The sequence below is a fragment of the Cololabis saira genome, chromosome 7, assembly GCF_033807715.1.
Source record: "Cololabis saira isolate AMF1-May2022 chromosome 7, fColSai1.1, whole genome shotgun sequence".
Lineage (NCBI taxonomy): Eukaryota > Metazoa > Chordata > Actinopteri > Beloniformes > Belonidae > Cololabis > Cololabis saira.
In genome coordinates, this window is record NC_084593.1 from 8,106,323 (window position 1) to 8,125,288 (window position 18,966).

At 41.3% G+C, this 18,966-nt stretch overlaps 2 protein-coding genes across 2 annotated transcripts in view; both read right to left on the reverse strand.

Moving 5' to 3' along the window:
- Nucleotides 1-1,927: 1,927 nt before the first annotated feature.
- On the reverse strand, nt 1,928-7,080 carry spry1 (sprouty homolog 1, antagonist of FGF signaling (Drosophila)). The gene is made up of 2 exons (XM_061724759.1): nt 6,412-7,080; nt 1,928-5,210 (listed from the first exon to the last, which is right to left on the reverse strand). Exon 2 carries the CDS (start codon nt 5,158-5,160, stop codon nt 4,087-4,089), a length of 1,074 nt encoding a protein of 357 aa, XP_061580743.1. The 5' UTR covers nt 5,161-5,210; nt 6,412-7,080; the 3' UTR covers nt 1,928-4,086.
- Nucleotides 7,081-10,900: 3,820 nt separating this feature from the next.
- afg2a (AFG2 AAA ATPase homolog A) overlaps nt 10,901-18,966 on the reverse strand; it is a 354,383-nt gene continuing 346,317 nt past the window's right edge. Inside the window, 1 exon segment of the mRNA XM_061724760.1 lies at nt 10,901-11,228. Coding sequence (XP_061580744.1) covers nt 11,049-11,228 — 180 coding nt within the window. The 3' untranslated portion in view covers nt 10,901-11,048.

The window sequence follows — 18,966 nt, forward strand, 5'->3', positions numbered from 1 at the left end:
TCTTCTTTCTTCTTTCTTTCTTTCTTTCTTCTTTCTGCTCATTTCTTTCTTTCTTTCTTTCTTTTCTTTCTTTCTTTCTTTCTTTCTTTCTTTCTTTCTTTCTTTCTTTCTTTCTTCTTTCTTTTCTTTTCTTTCTTTCTTTCTTTCAGGCTCATTTCCTCAATTTATCGTTTTTACTGTGAGATGACAAATTCTTACCGTGGGGAATTTTTTTGACAGTTTATCGTGAACGGTAAAATATCACCCATTCGTAATATAATATATTAAATAATATAAATATAAGTTATATATATATATATATATATATATATATATATATATATATATATATATATATATATATATATATATATATATATATATATATATATATATATATATATATATATATAAATAAATATATGTGTAAAATGTGATGCCGTTGCAGAGCCATTCACGTGGAACAGCAACTGAGGGAAGAAAAAATAATGAATGGCCCTGAAATGTTATTTTAGATACCTCAGATGATTAGATCACAGTCCTACTAAAGACTTTAAAGAAAGAGTGGGAGTAGAATCTGTTTCCTTTTTTGGCCTAGGCTGGAAAATATCAAGTAAACACTGGCTTCCTGTTCAGTGTGTGTTGAATACAGTTGAGATCCCCCCACCCCCTTATCCATGCAGAGGAAACTCCACTGAAACCTGGAATAGAAAAAAAAAAAAAAAGAGGCCTCCTATTGTTTGCTGGGATCCAGGAACCAGAAGCTGAACGGGGCTCAGATTGCAGCCCTGAAAGGTAACAGGAAATGGACAAATTGCTAATCTGGGTCTTAACTATTCAAGGTAACAAAAAGTACATTCCAGCAAACAGGAAAAGAAAAGGGAACCGGGTACAGATGGCCCATTTGGAGGGATGACTCGTAGTTTACGTGGGGAAAAAGTCTTAGAAAAGACGTTTCCTTTTAGCTCAGGTTTTAAAATTAGCCTAAGCGTCACTAAAAAACATTTAAACGGGACTATTTATGCCTCATTCATAACTAAAAGTTTTAATTATAGAGCTTTAAACACAATAAGTGTAGTAGTCCAGCGTTGTTGCCAACGCCGCAGTGCAGAAAAACAGGTGAATCGTTCAGTTGTGGCTACAAGCACCAAAATTGGCACATATATTCCTTAGGGGTTGCTCTTTTGATAAAAACCATTGTGCCAAAAAAAAAAACCCACACAAAACCTCTAACAATACTAAAGTATACACTGCCATTCCTTTATCCAGTGTCAAACATAACAAAAAAAACTCAAATTTTGCAGAATATTAGGATTCTGGGACTGATTTAAGCTACAAGGAAGCCAAAGTGTAAGTCCATGGGTCCAAATTTAGATTCTACATAGTGAAAAGGTTATGATTTGACACCAACATCATTCCAATAGGACAACTCTATTGGATTTTATTGCGAAATGAAATATTACTGTATATTCGATGGCAGCCATCCGCCGCCATCTTGTTTTTTTTTTGTTTTTTTGCACAATGGTTTTATCAAAAGAGCAACCCCTAAGGAGAATATGTCCCAATTTTGGTGCTTGTAGCTAGGCCTGTGTTGAAAAAATCGATTTCCCAATTCTAAATCGATTCTCCTATTAATTCCTAAAAATCTATTCATATGTCTAAAGATCGATTTTTTTTTTTTAATTTTTGGGGTTTTTTGTTTGTTTTTTTTAATTCATTTATTTATGTTTTTTTTCTTTTCATCATTACATTACAACTTTTGGTTATTTTTTGGTTTATCCCCAAAAATGCCATGTTTTTGCCTTTAAATATGTTTAAAGGTATGAAAACATTAAAGTGTTAGGTTATAATTGCGTAAATTGTCTATATTTCATTACTTTATATACTGTCTTGGGGTTACATTTGCAAAAAATGCTAAAAACCAAATGCTCAAAAATCAAAAAACCAAAATAGACCGAAAATGGAACAAAAAAATTGGAATGTGGGAAAAAATAAAAGCGATTTCTTTCGTCCTCTGTTTCCTCCCTGGATCTGTTTGGTAATTCTGACCCACATGATGTTTCTGAAAGCAGTTCTATCAGCATTCTGGGAGCTGATTGGTCCTTACAGCATCATTAGCTGCAATACTTGCTGTTTAATCTCAATATAATACTAGTAGTAATATTTTGCATAACTACAGTCATATAATTCATGCAACAGCTCAAAAAACAGTTTTAATAACACTAACCCAAATCAATATCGGAATCGGATCGAATCAAATCTTGATAATCGATTCTGAATCGGAATCGAATCGATTCTTGACATTTGAATCGATCCCCAGCCCTACTTGTAGCCGCAACTGAACGATTATTCCTGTTATTTCTCCAACTATGGGGAAGAGCGTGGGTGTCATCGGTTGCTCTGGGGGTCATTGGACTTCCAAAGTGATAAATTTGCTAACAAAAAGAAGCAGCCAAATGGAGGAAATGGGGGGTTGTTGCTCGGCCCCTGTCATCACCTTTAGTGCAGGAACCATGCCGTAAAAAGTCGGAGCATTGATAGCCTCGGTTTATTATCTTTGAACAGGTGGCTCCTCGTAATGGCCCGGCGTCGTTTGCCGAGGCGCCAACCTCTGGGGGCCTGCTAGCAAGTTTGGGAGACCATTTGGGAGATTGGGAACATCCTGATCTCTCGCTGTGCTTGAAAGCTCGGGGAATTTGAAAAAGAAAAAGTGCGGTGCATAGTTTTGTGGTGACTTCGTGGCTGGTGCGTGGAGCAAGGGGGGGGGGGGCGGGACGCAGAGCTGCTTCCTATGAGCATAACTCATGGAAACGCTGCTAGCAGCTCCGGGGCTCATCATGTCAATGACCGGGGTTGTTTAGCTTTCAGGCTTTCTGAGGAGAATCGCAGCAAAGAAACCCTTAAAAGAATGTAAACAGTCACATTTTGATCTACAAGCTGTTTCTGCTCTCTTTTTTTTTGCTAGGAATTCCACACCCAGCAATAACACACACACACACACACACACACACATGCATGAAACAGAGTGATTTGCTGCTCAGAGTCAAGAAAACAGACCTTAATCTCTCATTCCTGGGGCAAACAACCGCCACGCCGCAGAGCAATCAAGACACCAGACAAGCACCAGTTCTTTCATTAATTAATATATTTTCTGCATTAAAGTTAACATAGTTTTCTTTTTTGTGCCACCCTTTAATTTTTCAGTAAGTATTTGATATTGTTATATTCAGACATGAGTAAATTTAAGACTGTCTCTTGCAATAAATATCATAAAATAATAGAGCTTCACATAATAAATATTTTTTTTACAACGAAAAAAAAAATGTTTAAACAGACATTTTTTTTTCTTTTTAAAAAATAGCCAGAATTCCTCTTATGGGGTTTTGAGCATACAATTTACACAAAAAAAAAAAACAAAAACAAAGGAAAAACAAAACCAAAAGAATGGGAGAATGAATGACACAGACTGTGTGTGAATAATTCAGAGGGTGGAGAGAGAAACATATCCGAGTGGAGAAAATACTATGAGATGGATGTGCTTTCGTTAATGCAACATGATCATAGGATACCACGGTTTTTAGTGTGGCAGCAACCAATAAATTCAAACAAACCTGCTTGCTATGAATACCAGGTAACAGCTACATAATTGCCCTTTAGTAGATCGTCCTTCACAGATTTGGTGAGAGGCAGCTCCCACCAGGAGCACACAGACCCAGAGGAGACTGCCTAGCTAAAACGGAAGAAAATGGTCTCATATATATATATATATATACATATATACATATATATATATATGCATATATATATTAATGAGGAGCTGAGGACAGACAAGGAAGCAATTAAGGCAAACACTGGTCTGCAAATGCCATGGTCCTGATCCAGGGAAATAAAAAAATAAAAAACAATAGAGTGGTTTTCGTTCCTCCTTTTGCTTAGCTCTGTAGGTTTTCAGGAGGGGGGTTTGGGTTTGGGTGGGAGGTGCTTAGAATGTTTGATAAACATTTATTTGTGACTATCATCATCATCTTTTTGTCATTGTCCCCATATGATCCAGGTCACATAAGCCGTTCTCCTGTGCACGCGCCACACGCCCTGGGGAGAAACCCCTCAGGAAGGTTTCTCCTGGGCCTGCGAGGCCCAGCTCTCCAGTTTACAATAGACAGTGTTGGAGTTCTTGCAGCGACAGCCGGGCCTGTTAACCCTGTCGTGGCAAGCCGTGCATGCCTTCAGACAGCCCTTGACGGGCGGGTAGCAGAGCAGGCAGGGGAAGAGTACCGACATTAATCCCATGCACAGGAAGCGAGAGCAGCAGTGGGACCGCGACAGCGAGCAGGGGTGGTCCGCGCTCGAGTCCCCCTCATCGTCATTGGAGCAGTGGTAGAAGATGCCCTTGACCAGGCACATGCACGTGCCGTGCTCCAGCGCGCTCTCCGCCGAGCACAGGCACTGGCCGTTGCACGCCAGGCACGAGGGCAGGCTCCGGGGAGCCGTGCACTCGCCGCACTTGCACTTGCCGCAGCGTTCGCAGATGAACTGGTGGCCGGCCGCGGCCGCCGCGTCCAGGCCGGAGCCTGTGGAGAAGTCTGATTTCCCTTTGCCGTGGTGGGGCTTGAGCGGCGCCTCCAGGGGCGGCTGGTGGAAGTGTAGTCCCTGCTGGGGCTGCGGGAGCAGGGCCTTGGGCTTGGGCTGAGTCCGGACAGGCCGGTGCTGGTTCGCTAGGCTCACGCCGACGGGCCGGGTGGGGGGCGAGCGCGCCAGCAGCCCCTGCTCGGAGGAGGCGCTGCTGTTGCTCCCCGAGCTGGCGGCGCTGCCCGTGCTGGTGGAGCGGCTGAGCCCCGGCGCCCGGGGTCCGCCGGATCCGGCCACCACCCCGACGTGGTGGTGCTGCAGGCCCGGCGGCCGGCGCTCATAGTTGTTGTTCACATTGACGAGGATGACCTCGTGAGTCCTCTCCTGCTTGTCCTGGGGCCTGGGGGCCATGCGGGGCGCGGGGGGCCTCCGCGCCACCGAGGGCCCCTCCGTGTACTCGTTGCTGGAGCGGATGGCCTTGATTTGTTCCAGGGAGAGAATGGCAGCATGCTGGAGCTCCCGCTCGTAATCCGACCTCTGCCGGCTCTCCAGGGAAGGCTGCTGGATCACCACTAATGAACCGCCAGGGCCATGTTGACTTTGGAGCTCCATCTGGGGGGATCACCACTTCCGACATTCACCATGGACATGCATCGGAAAACCTGCCAGAGGGGGCAAGAGAGACAAAGGAGAGACAAGGGGACGTGATCAGGGAGGGTTTTTACGCAGCAGAACTGGAAAAAACACACTACACAGACGGGAAAGGGGCTATTTTCAGCTCCGAAACCAAAGAAAACACGGACTGTAATAGCTTTTGTGCAATAAATAAGCATAATAGTAGAATATCTGATCTTTTGAAGACTGTTTTCACCTGGTCAACATAAGAACACATATCTGATCCAGTTAAGTTAAGCGATGCACGGCAGGAAAAGTTGACAATTAACGAGACTTTTTGTGCCTTCCTTCACTCCCCAGTCCCCGGACACCTAAACTTCAGCAGGGCCTGCAAACACTTCCCCTCCTCATTTACATTTGTATGACTAGTTAACATTTAAATGCAACCGCGGCGACGAAATGAGGACACGATCCAAGGCAACTAAATGAGCTGCCTCACTTAGTATTCTATTACTAAACCAGAAGGGAGTTCAGGCGAACGGGGACAAAAGTAGGACTAAAAAAAAAAAAAGAAGGGAGAGACTAATGTCAGATCACTTGATAAAATGCTTAAGAAATGACACTTTTAAAAGCAAAACGGGGATATTCTTACAGAAAAGGAAAATGCAATTTATAACAAATGCGGATTTCTGCTCTGATATTTGTCCAACGGCCATAAACGCTGTCATGGGTTTGCAGTCGGACTGTTCTGGGATGTTTTAGGGGCCAGAAAAACCAGACAGGCATGAAGCATGACCGTCCCGGGGATAAACGGCCAGTCAAAGCCAAAAAAAGCCATCGATTTTTGCAGCTTTTTTGCAACAAACAAACTCTTTCGATACTTTGGCGTCAAATGACGCGCAATAAAAATGGACACATACGAAACGCGCTGTTGCGCGCTCGGGAAATCAGGTTTTAAAGAAGAAAAAAACGCGCAGTAGGAGATCGAGACACATCACAGGAGACAGGACGCGTCCGGATAGATAGGGAAACTTATGAATGAAAACAAGCGCATGGGGGAGGGGAGTCTCTCACGCACGGGCATGGAGACCCGTCAACCGATCGAGAGGAATATGAGCGTTTTGTTCGCGTAAAACACGCAATATGGGAGATTTTCCACCCAAACATTCATATAGCTGCAGGAAAGTTGCAAATCAGATCACTTAAAATGCGTAAAACAAGATTAAAAATGGTTTAAGAGGTGCGTACCTATATGCAAACATCCATAATCCATCAACCAGAGAATGTACCAGAACTCCACCAGAAGAGGAAAGGGTGCAATGTCCAAAAACTTTGAGATCTAACGCATAACATTCAGCCTTTTAATCCAAGGTGCGCGTTTATGTATCCCTTTTTACGTTATTCCCTTGTTTTGCTCTGCTGGGAAGAAAAGTCTCTCTCGGTGGACGCGTGCATTTGTCCCGACAGATAAATCCACGGTGGAGCTTCTGATGAAGGAGCGGGGAGCAGTAGCGGAGTGGACCCGGGGAAAGCTGCTGCGCACTCGGGGAGGCCGATCCGCGATCCGCGGCCCGACTTTCTGGAAGTCCCGTGCAAAAGTTGGTGTCAAAATGGTAATAATTTACAAAAACCGCTTGAAAATGTCGCGGAAAAAGGAAGAAAAAGTCGGGAGAATCAAACACGTGCAGGTTTTTTTTAGATCCAGGGAGCTGCGCTGGAGGAGCTGCGGGGAATCTTACTGCGCTCTGGCGCACGGAACAAAACCCGAGGAAAAAGCAGGGACTGTTGGAGCCAGACTGCGGTGCGCTCCCTCCTCCAGCTCTGCGGGCCTGCTTTGCACTGAATGAATGGGAACGCAGGGTTCAGTGTTTGCTCCACAAGCCAACTCCCATTGGCCATTCACTACACTGAAAAAGGATACATAGCATCCGCTCCTGATTCATTGGGCAGATGTGGAAGGCCGGCCGATAGAGATGTGTGCGCTTGTTAAGGTGGAACGGCTTCTCTCTCGTGTTTCTGTGTTTCCCCCCCTCCTCTCTGCAGGAGATAGGGCTGTGTGATGAAAGCAACTCGTTTCCGCTCTTCGCAGCTATGAATAATGATGAGAATAAAAGGTTGATGTGACTAATCTAGATGTAATCAACACCCAGGTCTATTTATATAACTGTACTCTGACTGATTTGTCATTCACGCCACTGCTGTGTGAAAACAAAACCACAAAAAAAAAACACTTGTGAATAATCTTTCTCAATGAACTAAAAGTCCTTACTGTAATGAAATGTTTTTTTTTTAACCCTTTACAAATTGACATAGCCAGTGCTTATGTCTTTCCTTCTTGGCATTTTGTGAACACATTTGAATGCTTCAGACCATAAAAGGTCAAATCACCTGTTTCTACTAAAATACCAGGTTGACCCACAGGAAACTGCAACTGTAGGCTGTAATAGTCAGACACCTCCGTCCATCCACAAGTGCATAATAGCCGGTTAACGTAAATGCATCATTCTAGGTTGAATGTGGTTCAAAACTTCAAAATGACATCTGAACTGTTTTAGTTGCCAAGACTTTGGCAGGACCAGGTGTTGCTGCTGCAAACCTGTTAGCAACTCTAATCCAACTCTAATGTGCACCATGTAGATAGTTTAGTAACACAGTGGTGTGTATATTTGTGACTATGGGGATGAAATAAGCAAGAACTGTCTTAAACAGTCAAGTTAGTGGCTTCCATGCTGGTAAAAGAGGTTTTTGTTTCACTCAGAAGTCGGCACTCACTGTTATGTCATACCTGTTGACCACTTTCCTGTTGCTAAATCAGAAAGTGAAACTTTCTAGACATTACTTATTGTTGGATGATTGTACCGTCACACCCGAAGTGTCTGTGTTCAAGTTGCAAAGTCAGAAAAAAGGCCAGACGCTTGTCCACCAAGAACCTTTCCAAACGTACAACAGTACATGCATGCCTGGATTATTGTGAATAAAACTATACTTACATATTATAAACAGTAAAACTAGCTGGAAGTTTGCTGTGCAGACGGGGTAGATGAGGCTTCTCTTGACTTTCCGAGTATAGGAATTCAAACTTCAGGCATCCAAATCCCAACTTTCAAGTACAAATGAAACAAACCATTATAGTATAACAGGAAAGGGAGAGTTGGATTAAATATAAAGTGTTATATAAAGTGTTTCTCTGCAGAAGTCTCTAAGTGTCCCTACAATTCAACGACACAAACCTTGTTTTGATGATGTGTCTAGTCTTGTTTGGATCATAAAGTGATGACATGGATTTAAAACTAAATTAATGCATTAAATAAAAGTGCCCTATGAGGCTGCCCAGGACTTTTTGCACACGTACTGTTGCTTTCTCCACTCATATTTTCTAAAAGTTGACTAGTTTCATGAAGAGGCCGCGTTGTTCTCCGACCTTCGCCTACTCTGGACAGCTGTGTGACTGACTGTCCAGACAATTTGGGGAGGAAACATCAACAGGATGTCTTCTGTCCTCTCCGGAATGTTCCCATTACGCATTCACGCGTGTCATCGGAGGAAATCAAACGTGTGACGGAGAGAGAGCAGAGAGAGCGGCCGCTCCGACATGGAAGTTACGCATCAGAGCTGGAGCAGCTTCATTTTGCATGACTATGGTGCGTGTGTGTGTGTGTGTGTGTGTGTGTGTGTGTGTGTGTGTGTGTGTGTGTGTGTGTGTGTGTGTGTGTGTGTGTGTGTGTGTGTGTGTGTGTGAGAGAGAGAGATGGCTGTTTTTTTCGGACCACCTTAAGAAAAAAGCAGCCCTGCAGCCAGGGGGGGAGGCCCCCCCGAACCCCCCCCCTCCTTTCTCTTCTCTGTTCCTGACTGTCTGGTTTGATTGGTGTCGCGGATGCGCCACATCCGGATCCATGAGAAAAGGAAGTTCAATACAAAGTCAATTTATCCTATTCAAATGGAAAAATCAATAGCTTGAATGACCCCCGGTGCCTTTGCGGGTCAGTAAATGCCTGAAAAAAAAAAAGAAAAAAAAGAGAGAATACGACAGAAAAGAGCATAGGAGGCTTAGCGCAGTTTGGAAGTGGCAGTAATAATGAGCGGCTCTTTTTGGAGGGTGGATGTAAAAACAAGGCGTCGTGGTGACAAAGCAAAAGCTCCGCGACAGATGGCTGCAATCCCGCTGCTGGTGGTCGGACTGCAAACCTGCAAACCTGCAAACCTCCCCATCCCTGGAATGAGCTGATTCCTCCATGTATGCACGGGATTAGATGAATATACCAAATGTTTTTGCTCCCCGTGCATATTCACGCAGTGCTCGCCAGAATATATGAGTTTAGTTAAGGAAGCATCAAGGAGGTCCTTCAGCAAACTTTAATCCCATCATTTAAAGCCATACATGCATATGCATTTAGAGGGCTTAAGCACTACACTTACAAAACGCTATAATAAGATAGAAAATGTGCATTATTGCAATATCAGACGTCTAGTGATATGGGTGGGGGCTCGAGTGATTCTTTGAACACATGGAAAATATGTAGATTTCATTAAAGCACATTTGAAAACGGAGCTGCAAAACACCCAACAATACAGGAAGTCTTTAAATGTGGCCAACAATAGGTGAAATAACAAGTCTGACATAAATGTAACTCTAAAAAAGAAGTGTGTTTTGACTTCCACTAGCCACCTAATGCAACTGGGACCTTAAATATCACCAGGACTTAAGGACTTAAGCATTTAAGCATAATAAAGCATTACACAGATCTACATTTTCAATATTTTTATGATCAAATTCTTGAGCACTACACTTACAAAACGCTATAATAATAAAATAAAAATATGCATTATTGCAATTATATCAGACCTCTAGTGTTATGTCCTGATATGGGTGGGGGCTCCAGTGATTCTTTGAACATCCACACATGGAAAATATGTAGATTTTGTTAAATGTGGCCAAAAATAGGTGACATAACAAGTCTGACATAAATGTAACTCTAAAAAAGAAGTGTGTTTTGACTTCCAACAGCCACCTAATGCAACTGGGACCTTAAATATCACCAGGACTTATTTTTTAGATAATAAAGCATTACACAGATCTACATTTTCAATATTTTTATGATCAAATTCTTGTTCTGAACCAAACCTTTGGGCTGTTGAGCTTCCAGCATCTAGTTTTGATTTGAAGCACAACTTTAATCCCATCATTTAAAGCCATACATGCAAAACTGAGGCTCACATATGCACTAATCTGTTTAGAGGGCTTAAGCACTACACTTACAAAACGCTATAATAAGATAATAAGATAGAAAATGTGCATTATTGCAATCATATCAGACCTCTAGTGTTATGTCCTGATATGGGTGGGGGCTGCAGGGATTCTTTGAACATCCACACATGGAAAATATGTAGATTTTGTTAAAGCACATTTGAAAACGGAGCTGCAAAACACCAAACAATATAGGAATTCTTTAAATGTGGCCAACAATGGGTGAAATAACAAGTCTAACTCTAAAAGAGAAGTGTGTTTTGACTTCCAACAGCCACCTAATGCAACCACCGACCTTAAATATCACCAGGACGTAAGGACTTAAGCATTTAAACATAATAATGCATTACACAGATCTACATTTTCAATATTTTATGATCAAATTCTTGTTCTGAACCACACCTTTGGGCTGTTGAGCTTCCAGCATCCAGTTTTGATTTGAATCACAGTTTCAGTAAAAAAAAGACGAGGAACACAGTTTGATGAGTTGAATTTATTTCGCAGCAACAGTTTAGGAACAATACTTGTGTAAGATTGCATATTTGTTTTAAAAGGGTCAATATTCCTACATTTATACAACTGAAACCCTCCCTGCCGTTGCAGAGACGGCGGTAAAGAGGGAGCGGCTGCAGCGGTGTGGTCAGGAGAAGCTGGAGCTGCCGTGCTGCTGCTGGTAGCTGATATACGACTGGATGAGAGAGTCGGGGATCCGGGGCTTCACAGCGTTCAGGGCGCTTTCAAAGTGTCTGGCCTGGATGCGCTGGGCTTTGATGTCCTCTTGTAGGGCCAGGAGGGCGGCCTCTCTGCATACTGCCGTTATCTGGGACAGGAAACAGACACAGACATTCAGCTGTCAGGCGGAGGGAGCGCTCCAGTCGGTCATGTGAGCGGCTGCAGGCTCGCTGGCTGCAGCGACAGACTGACGTTTGGAACAGAGCCGGGGTTTGTTCGTCTAAAAGACAAATGTCCTCACTTTGTGAGGATGCATAAAACATTTGGATCCCAACCTAACGACAATAATAGTCATTTATGCTGAAGTGTAATTTACATGCATCTGCAAGAAGACATTGGAATTTTCTGCATTCATTTGCGATAAAATGTAACCTGATCTTCATCTACGTCACAACAGTGCTTGAACTGATAATCCACAAATACTTATGTCTTCATAGAACACGTCACAGTGCATAATTACTTGGAGCTGAAAAGCAACACCAGATTGAGATGCTCCCTCCACCGTACTTAAACACGGGACGGTGTTTCAGTTTCAGTTTATTTTTATTTGTTAGAGAGGGACAACGTACATTAAGAAACATTTTATAAAATAAAATGTAAATGTACCCAATTGTAGCCAAAAGGCTAGTTTACATTGGCAGTCCCCCTGCCAGAAATAATAGGCTAGTACCTAGTAAAAAAAGATTAAAACACAAGTACAAACACATCAGCAATAACATATAACATATATAATTCAACCCTTACAATATACACAGTTCATCCCCACATCGATAGTATACACATCAATGTTCACATCTTTGATTTTCGATCAACCAATTCCTAATATTATATTTGAAGACATTGTTTGAATGTTGAATGTAGAATGTTGTTCAGGGCTGCCCTTCCAGTGTCATATGATTCTTCTCATACCAACTTAAAATGTTTAATTGTCTTTGATTCATCAGAGTAGGCCGAGACTGCTCCACCAAACTCCACCAAACTCTGTCATTAATTGGCCTCCACATGTGTCTTTTTGTTGAATAATGAGGTCTTCACTTGAACTGGGAATTTTAATGGCTTCCATAAAGACACCAGAAAGGTAATTGTTTATTCCACATTGTGTTCGTCCTTTGTCAAACTAGTCAGGTCACTCAAAGGTTAATTCAGTTGCATGGCAACTTCACTTTTTCACGTTTGCTTTTTTTTTTGTCTGTTACTGGGCTCTCCGATAAAATATTTTCCTCAAACCTGCAATTTAGATGTTTTAGGTGTAAACAAAGCACCGCTGGTCATTGGTGCGCCTCTTAAGTACGGTTGTACGGTGGCCGAGACCCGCCATTGCTGAAAATAAAAGTAACGCTGCAAACAGAAACAAACGCCGCTGCAAATAAAAGAAACGCTGCAAATATAAAGAAACGCCGCTACAATTAAAAAAAAACGACGCAAATAAAAAAGCCACAAAGGAAGTGAATTACCGGGGGCCAATTTTTGCTGATGCACTGGTGTTTTTTACGTGAGAGAAGTCCCTGACCGCGACACACAGCTTCAACTTCACATTCATCCAAATAACTATTGTTACCCACGCTTTAGATTATTCGTGGCATTATTATTAATGATAAAAACAACAACACCGGTGTCCTCTCGCATACAAACACCGGTGCATTGGCAAAAATAGTCCCCGGTAATTCACTTCCGTTGTGGCTTTTTTATTTCCGTCGTTTTTTATTTTATTTGCAGCGGGGTTTCTTTATATTTTCAGCGTTTCTTTTATTTGCAGCGGCGTTTCTTTTTGTTTGCAGCGTTTATTTTATTTGCAGCAATGGCGGGTCTCGGCCACTGTATGGTTGAGATGGAATTATGCAACAGTTGTACATGGAGGAGCACTGCAGTCAGCACGGGTGACTTCTGGGAGCAAATGACATGAGCTGGAGGAGTGAGTCACTTCCGACTCGGTGGTGATGGTTGATGAAGGCCAGGCACACTCTCACAGCCGTGCCACCCTACACCCTTTCTGGACGTACAGCTTTGTTCTGAGCTCAGGAGCCTCACAACCCCCTGCAAGAGCAGCCGCTAGGAAACTATTTGGCTCCACAGCCACGGATGATGATGACTGGTGGGCGGAAAGTGGGCCAGGTAGCCATGTGATGAGTATTGGAGGGTGTAATGTAGCCGGCACAGCCATGTGCACAAACTGAAATTGCTCAGTGGACCGAACAGCTGTTGATCGCTGCTCTGCCCTCTGCACTGCACGGTGCATTGGTTGATATTTAAGTGTAAGACATGACACAAATACATGCTTCTTTCGGCTACACACACACAACCACACACATATGTATATATATATATATATATATATATATATATATATATATATATATATATATATATATATATATATATATATATATATATATACATATAGATTGAAATTCTCCAAAATTGATTTGTTCTTTTTTTTCTTCTTTCTTTTATTTATTTATTTATTTTTTTAATTTATCTTATTTTATTTTTGTTTATTTATTTATTTTTTAATTAAAATTGATTTGTTTTAAGGTTTTCAGATCTTTCTGAGGGTCATTGACACGGCAGCATGTCTAAAAGCTTTTTTTTCTAAAATACAAAACGCCATGATGACATCAATTCCCATACCCAGTAATAAACCAGAGGACACGATGATACACAGCATCCAGGTTTGTAAGATATTGATAAGTTGTGTTCACGTTAAATAAATTGCCATATTCCTTTATAAGCATAAAAATTGCTGAGATTAAATATTTCTACACCATACGAGAAAAACAGAATTAATTCCTGAAGAAGAAGCCTAACTTTAGTTTTAATTTTGGTAAAAGATTTTCAACATGCATTTTGATTTGTCTGCATTTAACAAAAACTATTTAATCAACTACAGTAGAAAATGCTATTATAAGATTGAGAAAATCCAGAGAAATGGCAGTAAACATGGAAAGCCCTCAGCGATTGGTCGTGATCTTCAGGCCCTCAGGCGGCGATGCTTGAAAAACAGACATGATTCTGCAATGGAGATCACGTCAATGAACACAGTTTATCGTTGCCAAAAGCTACCAGGCAAAAACTGAAAGAAAGAAGACACGGTGGAGGTGAAATGTCAAACTGTCAAACTGTCAGCTGTTCTGATCGATCAAAATCTTACATTGTTTTTATAAATCCTGAATAAGAAAAGCCTGTAAAACTGCCATCCCCCCTTTCCATCCCTTATGTCATTTCATCAATGAATGTGGTTTTACTGCTATTTCAACATTTAGAGTCATCACCAGAAAAATAACACCAGAAAAATAACTTATTTGACAATTTTCACCTGTTTCAAGTAAATTTTCACTTGAAATAAGTAGAAAAATCTCCCAGTGGGACAAGTTTTATCTTCTCATTACAAGCAAAAAAATTTTGTTCCACTGGCAGATTTTTCTACTTATTTCAAGTGAAAATCTACTTGAAACAGATGAAAATTGTTGTTTTTTCCAGTGATGAGTCTTGTTTTAAGTGTAATGAGATTTTTTTTACTAAAATGAGACATTTTAACTAGAAATAGGACAAATATTCTTGTTAATATTTTGAGTTTTTGCAGTGATCCATTTTACTTATCCTGTGAAGGACAGAGTCATATTGATAAGTTCAGAAAACCGTTTTTTATTGTTGTGTTTTGATGTATTTGATGTAAGCCCAGTGGATATTTAAAGCTTACAGAAGGCTGCATTTAACTGCTGCTATGTCATTCCTGCAGTATTTCTGCAGGTGTTTTGGTCAGTGCTATTATTTGTAATATATTATATTATTTGTAATCAGCACAAATTATCTGTCCCCATATGATAAAATCCCCCCTGATTTTCTTTTACAACTCGAGTACTGAATACGAGTATATTATACATTTCCTGAATCCTTATGGTCCTGTGAGTATTCCAGTTTTGGTATTTTGTGTCTCTGTTGTTCCTAGATGACACAGGGCTAAAAGATAGTATATCATTTAGGCGAAAATTGTGTAAAAATGTGTGTTGTTTATAGTTTAAAGAGCTGCAGTGACCTCTATGTTGGTCAGAAAGATTCACATCTTAGCTTGAATGAATGCTTAGAAGGTCCCCTTTAAAATGATACCAAAGACAATTACTACTTCATGAGCTGATAACAATGACTACGTTTACATGCAGTCAAAATTCGGGTTATTGCTAATATTCCGGTTACTGAAACATTCGGAATATTACGTTTACATGCATGAGCAAACAGGGTTATCCTTGTATACATGGTAATTAATCATTTGGGATATCTGGATCAAACCAGCGACGCACTGAGAACGTGATGATGCAATTACCGTCATTTACGCTTCTTCTTCCTGTATCCAAATTCAAAACGAAAATACTTTCTACCGTCTACAAATGCAGAAATGTTCATATCCTTCATTACATTTATGAAGGGATTAGTCTCCTCCTGGTCTTGCGTTTCTCCGTGTTTATAAGAACTTCCTGGACTCAAAAGACCAGGATTCCTTGTGAAAAGAACATGTGCAGAAAACAAATTCATGTTCCGTTTGATGGGGATATTCTGTTTGGCGTTTACATGACTAAATATTCGGGTTTTAAAAGGAGTAACCCAGGGGTCATATTCATAAAACCCGAATATGAGCAAATTCGGGTTATTCAAAGGTGTTATTGGTGTTTACATGGCCGTGCAAATTCAGGTTATTGCCAATATTCGGGTTTTAAAAGGGTTATTGACTGCATGTAAACACAGTCTATGATCCAGCTGCCACTCAGGAAGGCTTATCATACCAAAATATCATCTATAGACATTAGGGCTGTTCGATTTTGCCCAAAAATAAAATCTCGATTTTTTTCTCTCAAAATCCGATTTTCGATTACGATTATTTGTGAATTGACAAAAGGCAAAGAAATGATTTCAAATATGCTGTTTTTTTATTGAACATTTGCCCCATTGGGCTTTAAGTGCAAACTTTGCTCTTATTAAACCAAAAATGAATGAATAAAGTGCAAAACTCTGTAAAATGAGTTGAAAAAAAGTTTTAAAAAATATAATAAAGTATAAAGTTTTATCTCTGAAAAAAAAAAATCGCATCTGGCTTGAGGGATGCCCGGTGGCATGTTCCAACGCCCCCTCCTACACTAAAGAGCCTCTCCCATGGGGCACTTGTCGCAGGTATTGAGAGGTATTTCCATCAATCATCAATATGGTATCAATCATTAATATGTGTGCAGACAGGTAAAAAAGGTTAAAAAAAAAAAAAAAAAAAAAAAAAAAAAAAAGTGAAAAATCGATTTTACGAGTTTCACGTTTTAACATCGTTCTAATTACATAATCGCGATTACGATTTAAAATCGATTAATCGAACAGCCCTAATAGACATGGATCTTTTTTTTTTAATCATAAGTAAGTTTTGTCACCTTGAGTGGTACTGACCAGTGAGATTTTGGGTTCTGGCCCGTGGACTAACGTGCTATGGAGGCTGGTGCTCGGGGAGGGTGTGTGCATCTCCCCAGAACTCGTGGAGAGATGGAGGTGGGATGGAGGTGGGATGGAGGTGGGATGGAGGGGGATGGAGGGGGAGTCTGCTCCTGTAAATGTGGCTGTTTGTGCGTGAGGGAAGGGGTGAGGCGGTGGGGGAGGAGTGGCCGTAGCCCACTGTAGACACAAGGCTGGATTGATAGTAAACACACACTCCAGGTCTAGTGGATCCGCTGCCGGTAGGCCGGCCTAACAAGCCCTTCATTAAGGCCGTCTGATACACTCACTGGGCACCTTTGTTGAAGTAGGAAGCGAACGCTACGCCAGACAGGTTTGACCTGGGAACGCCGCGCTGCCAGCACTCGCAAAGCTGTTTTTTTTCTCTCCCTCCACCTTGAGAAGGGTTTATTTTTGTCGTACTGAACAGGTTGTCTCATGGCTCGCGCCCCTTCTCACCTCTTCCAGGGAAATGCTGCAGGGAAAAATATATATTTGCATTGCTACTTTGCTGCATGCTTGTCGGATGCATGTAAAAGCTTTGGGGAGGGTCACAATGTGCTTTTTGTGGTTTCTGCTCGCGGAGGGTGGACGCTTGGGTTTCTGTGTGCGGTGTGTTCGTGGCAGTGGTATTAAAATGTACACTCTCACGCCGAAAAGTAACACTTTACTTCATCTTTTTACTATTGTAACTGGGATCAGTAACGTTGGGTCCTCTCAGGTTGCGCTGCCGTGCAACTCTCTACGTTTAGCAGAGGTGTCAAAAGTATTCACATTCATTACTCAGGTAGAAGTATAGATACTAGAGTTTAAAAATACTCCTGTAGAAGTTGAAGTATCAACTCAAGTTTTTTACTCAAGTAAAAGTATAAAAGTACTGGTTTCAAAACTACTTAAAGTATAAAAGTAAAAGTAATGTAAGGGGGAAAAAAGCCATTAAGGACAAAAGCCATTGAAAATGAATGTATCTTAGTATAATGCAAATATATTAAAGAACCATATATGTGTACTATTGAGCATTAACATGTGTTTCAGAGAGCAGGAGATATGATGACTAGTTGCCTATAAGTATTGTAATGGTGCAAAAAGTCAAACTTCAGAGGCATGTTATCATTTATCCTAACCTTTATTGGAATGTACATCCAAGTTTAGTTGCAGGAATCTGAGGGAACGGATGTGAGAACAAAACTGGACAAGAACATCTGAAACAACCACAACCAAATTCACTCTATCCGGATGGAGCAATTTAACTGGATAGTTTTTTTTTAAAGGCCGAAATGAAATAGAGTAACGAGGCTGTTTTTAAAATGTAAGGAGTAAAAAGCATGGATAATTGCGTGAAAATGTAAGGAGTAAAAGTAAAAAGTCGTCTGAAAAATAATTACTCCAGTGAAGTATAGATAACCAAAACGTCTACTTAAGTAAGGTAACAAAGTATTAGTACTTTGTTACATGACAGCTCTGACGTTAAGTGTGTACATCCAGCATGCTGAAGCAGCAGCAGCGTGATGTGGGGTGTAGTCGTGACGAGGGAGCAGAGTGCAGTCCAGTGACCAGTGGAGCATAAAGGCTGCTCTTGTATCCACAGTTTCATGTCGAGGAACCCCATTGGCCGAGCCAGCGACCCCACTGAGCAGAACCCGGCCGTGGAAGGCCGGTTTTATTACATAAGCCCATTAAAAAGGCTTCACTGACCAAAATCCTGCCACCATGCTGCAGTACAAGGACATTAAATCAAACACTAATAAGGGCCTCTTTTATGCTTGTTACTAACTGTTAATGACCGCGAGTGCTTGTCTGTGAAGTAGAAGTTAGCAGAGTATTTTTATGCCTTTTTTTGCAAGATTTCTTTAAAAGCAACAAATGGTTATTAATGAAAATGTTTCTATATGAGGAGCATGAGCCACTTTTGACCCAGAGTTTTTGATAATGATTTATTTTTAAAGAAAATGTGTCCAAAACTCTCATTCATCCATCCATCCATCCATCCATCGATCCATCCATCGATCCATCCATCGATCCATCCATCCATCCATCCATCCATCCATCCATCCATCCATCCATCCATCCATCCATCCATCCATCATCTATGCCGAAGCTTCTCCCAGCTGTCTCCTGGTAAACTTTACTAAACTTGATTTAATGATCTGGGGCCTCATTTATAAAAGAGTGTGTAGGATTCATACTAAAAGTGCATGTACACCCAAAAGCCGAAAATGGCGGGCGCAAAAAAAAATCTGGATTTATAAAGCTGTGTGCACGCACACTTGCACGCAATGTTCTCTTTATATATCACAGTCCAGCCGGAAGGTTGCGCAGGTGAATCCGCCTCATATCCCGCCCTCTACACGCCCACTTTTTAC

Bases quoted from the DNA above. Each gene is read 5' to 3' on its own strand.
- spry1 (XM_061724759.1), bottom strand. From the start codon at position 5,160: ATGGAGCTCCAAAGTCAACATGGCCCTGGCGGTTCATTAGTGGTGATC.